Genomic DNA, 2,408 nt, shown 5'->3' on the forward strand with positions numbered 1-2,408 from the left:
TCCGGATGCATCAATCTTGTGACCAAGAGCTTCTAAGACATGTTCCGCAAAGGTACATTTATCTCGGTTTAGCTTGAGCCCATGTTGCCTAAATCGGTCTAAGATTAAGTTCAATGCTTGAATCAGTTTATCAAAATTGTCGGCATATACAATAATGTCATCGAAAAAACTTACGACATTTTCAAGTCCTTGTAGCACTGTCTCCATTCGTCTTTGCCAGATAGCAGGAATGTTGGCTGCGCCATACACTGCTCGTTTTGGCCGGATGAGACCATGAGTTGGAGTATTGAGCGTTAGTGCATGACTGAACTCTTCATCGACCTCGAGATGGGCGTAGGCGTCTGTAACATCCAAGTGGCAGAAAAGAGAAGCGCCCCGCATTCGGTGGAACAGGTGTTCGAACTTCGGAATCGGATGTTCATCGATGATGATCCTTGGGTTGAGTGTTGGCTTGTAGTTACCAGTGATTCTCAGTTTCCCATTCTTCTTGACGACAACGTGTGTTGTTGATGCCCACTCTGAATAATCGACTCTTTTGTAGAAGCCTGAAGAAATTTTGGACTCGATTTCCTTGGCGTACTCATCACGGAGAGCAACTGGGATATCTCGAGCACGGGCGAAGATAGGAGTAGCACCATTTTTCAAATGCATTTTCGCTGGTGGTCCTGAGATTTTTCCAGGGACGTTGCTGAATACGTCTTGGTACAGGTTGAGGATGTGGTCAAGTTGTCTTTGATGCTCTAAGGACAGGGGTTGTTTGACTGACAGATTATGAATTAGATCAGGTTTTGCAAAGAGGCGTTCAAAGTTGATCTCTTGGGCAAACTCAGAGATCCATTCTCGTCCAAGTAGCGTCTCACACTCTCCTTCAACTACGTAGAGGTATAGGTTGCTAGTGGTGGTACCAATGGTGGCGTTGACGGACGTCTTTCCAATGCAGTTGATGCGGTGACCCGTGTAACTAGCGAAGTGACGATCTGTCTTCTGTAACTGAAACTCTGGTTTGATTGTAGCTACTTTTGATTTGGCTATGATAGAGCATGGAGCGCCGGTGTCAAGTTCCATTTTGACAGTGGTTCCCTCTATGTTGACATCAATCAGCTTCTTTGGTGATGACTGGACTGTTCCAGTTACCTCTAGTTTACTGAGATGCTGCACGACATCAATGTTTTCTGCTGGTTTATCTTCAGTGATAAGATTTGTATCCCTTGTTGTCTTCGATCGACATACCTTGCTGATGTGTCCCTTCTTTCCACACTTGAGACAGTTGGCGTTGAGGAATCTGCACTGACTTCGAGGGTGATTTTCACCACAACCTGAGCATACTGGCTGATTGTCTTTGGATGTCTGATTTGATGGGTGATACCTTGCTTGATTTGGTGATTTCTGGTATCGGCGTGTTGATGAACTGTTTGGTCGCTGATTACCATTCTTTCGAAATGGAGGTTTTTCGTATCCAATCTTGTTCGTTGTATCTGGTTTGACGACAGCGGTCTTTACTTCGTCAGCAGTGTTTCGAGTGGCTTCGAGTGCGTAGGCAATTTCGTATGCAGCGGTGAAGTTCTCTGGCTTCTTGGCGATGATTTCGTCACACATTTCTCTTGACTCTAGACCTGCGAGCATTTGTTCAATCAACATTCTGTCGAGGAATGCTTCATATTCACAATAGGTTGCAGCTTGTCGCAGTCTTAAGGTAAAACTAACAATGGATTCTTCTGGTTTTTGCATGATGCTTCGAAATTTGATACTTTCAGCAAACTTATTGCGTGTTGCGTCGAAATGAACAGTAAGTTTCGTTTGAATTTGAGTATATGTTAAATATTCTGGATCTTCAGGACTGACAAGGATCTTTAAGGCATCGTTGAGCTCAGAACCCATATAGACACATGCATAATGAGAATGCTGTTCTTCAGGGATTTTACTCAGATTGAGCGCCCAGGTGAACCGTGTAGTCCGTGATTGAAGTTCCGTCGGCAGCGCGATACGCTTGCATGGAGAATTGGGGTGGTCGAGGCTGTGCTGATGACGTTTGTTCTGTTGGACCAGGTATTTGAGACTGTCGTATGGCATTGGCAATTAATCCCGATAGTTGTTGGAGTAATTCTGGTGTTACTTGAGCCATGTTGAACAACGTTTATAAACAGGAGACTTACCAAAGTGGCGATGTCTGTATTTGAGCACGAAGTTTGACGAGGCTGCGATGGCGTTCGTAGATTTCGTTTCTATGTTGCACTTTCACGAGTTTATATATCTATCACACTTCTGACACCACTTTTATGTTTCTTTGGGGGTTTATAGATATATAAAGTGTACTAAACTCTATTTTTATTTAAAATACCATTTCAAAATTACAAATCATTGACAACTAAACTTATGACATGAGCTTCACTATTTTTCAGGTATTCACA

General features: G+C 43.4%; 1 protein-coding gene across 1 annotated transcript; it reads right to left on the bottom strand.

The window, feature by feature from the left end:
• Positions 1–68: 68 nt before the first annotated feature.
• On the bottom strand, positions 69–2,070 carry LOC115882997 (uncharacterized protein K02A2.6-like). The gene is made up of 2 exons (XM_030901272.1): positions 175–2,070; positions 69–98 (listed from the first exon to the last, which is right to left on the bottom strand). Exons 1-2 carry the CDS (start codon positions 2,068–2,070, stop codon positions 69–71), a joined length of 1,926 nt encoding a protein of 641 aa, XP_030757132.1.
• Positions 2,071–2,408: the final 338 nt, after the last annotated feature.

This window comes from Sitophilus oryzae, unplaced genomic scaffold (genome assembly GCF_002938485.1).
Source record: "Sitophilus oryzae breed Bouriz unplaced genomic scaffold, Soryzae_2.0 scaffold_111_pilon_pilon, whole genome shotgun sequence".
NCBI classification, from domain to species: domain Eukaryota; kingdom Metazoa; phylum Arthropoda; class Insecta; order Coleoptera; family Curculionidae; genus Sitophilus; species Sitophilus oryzae.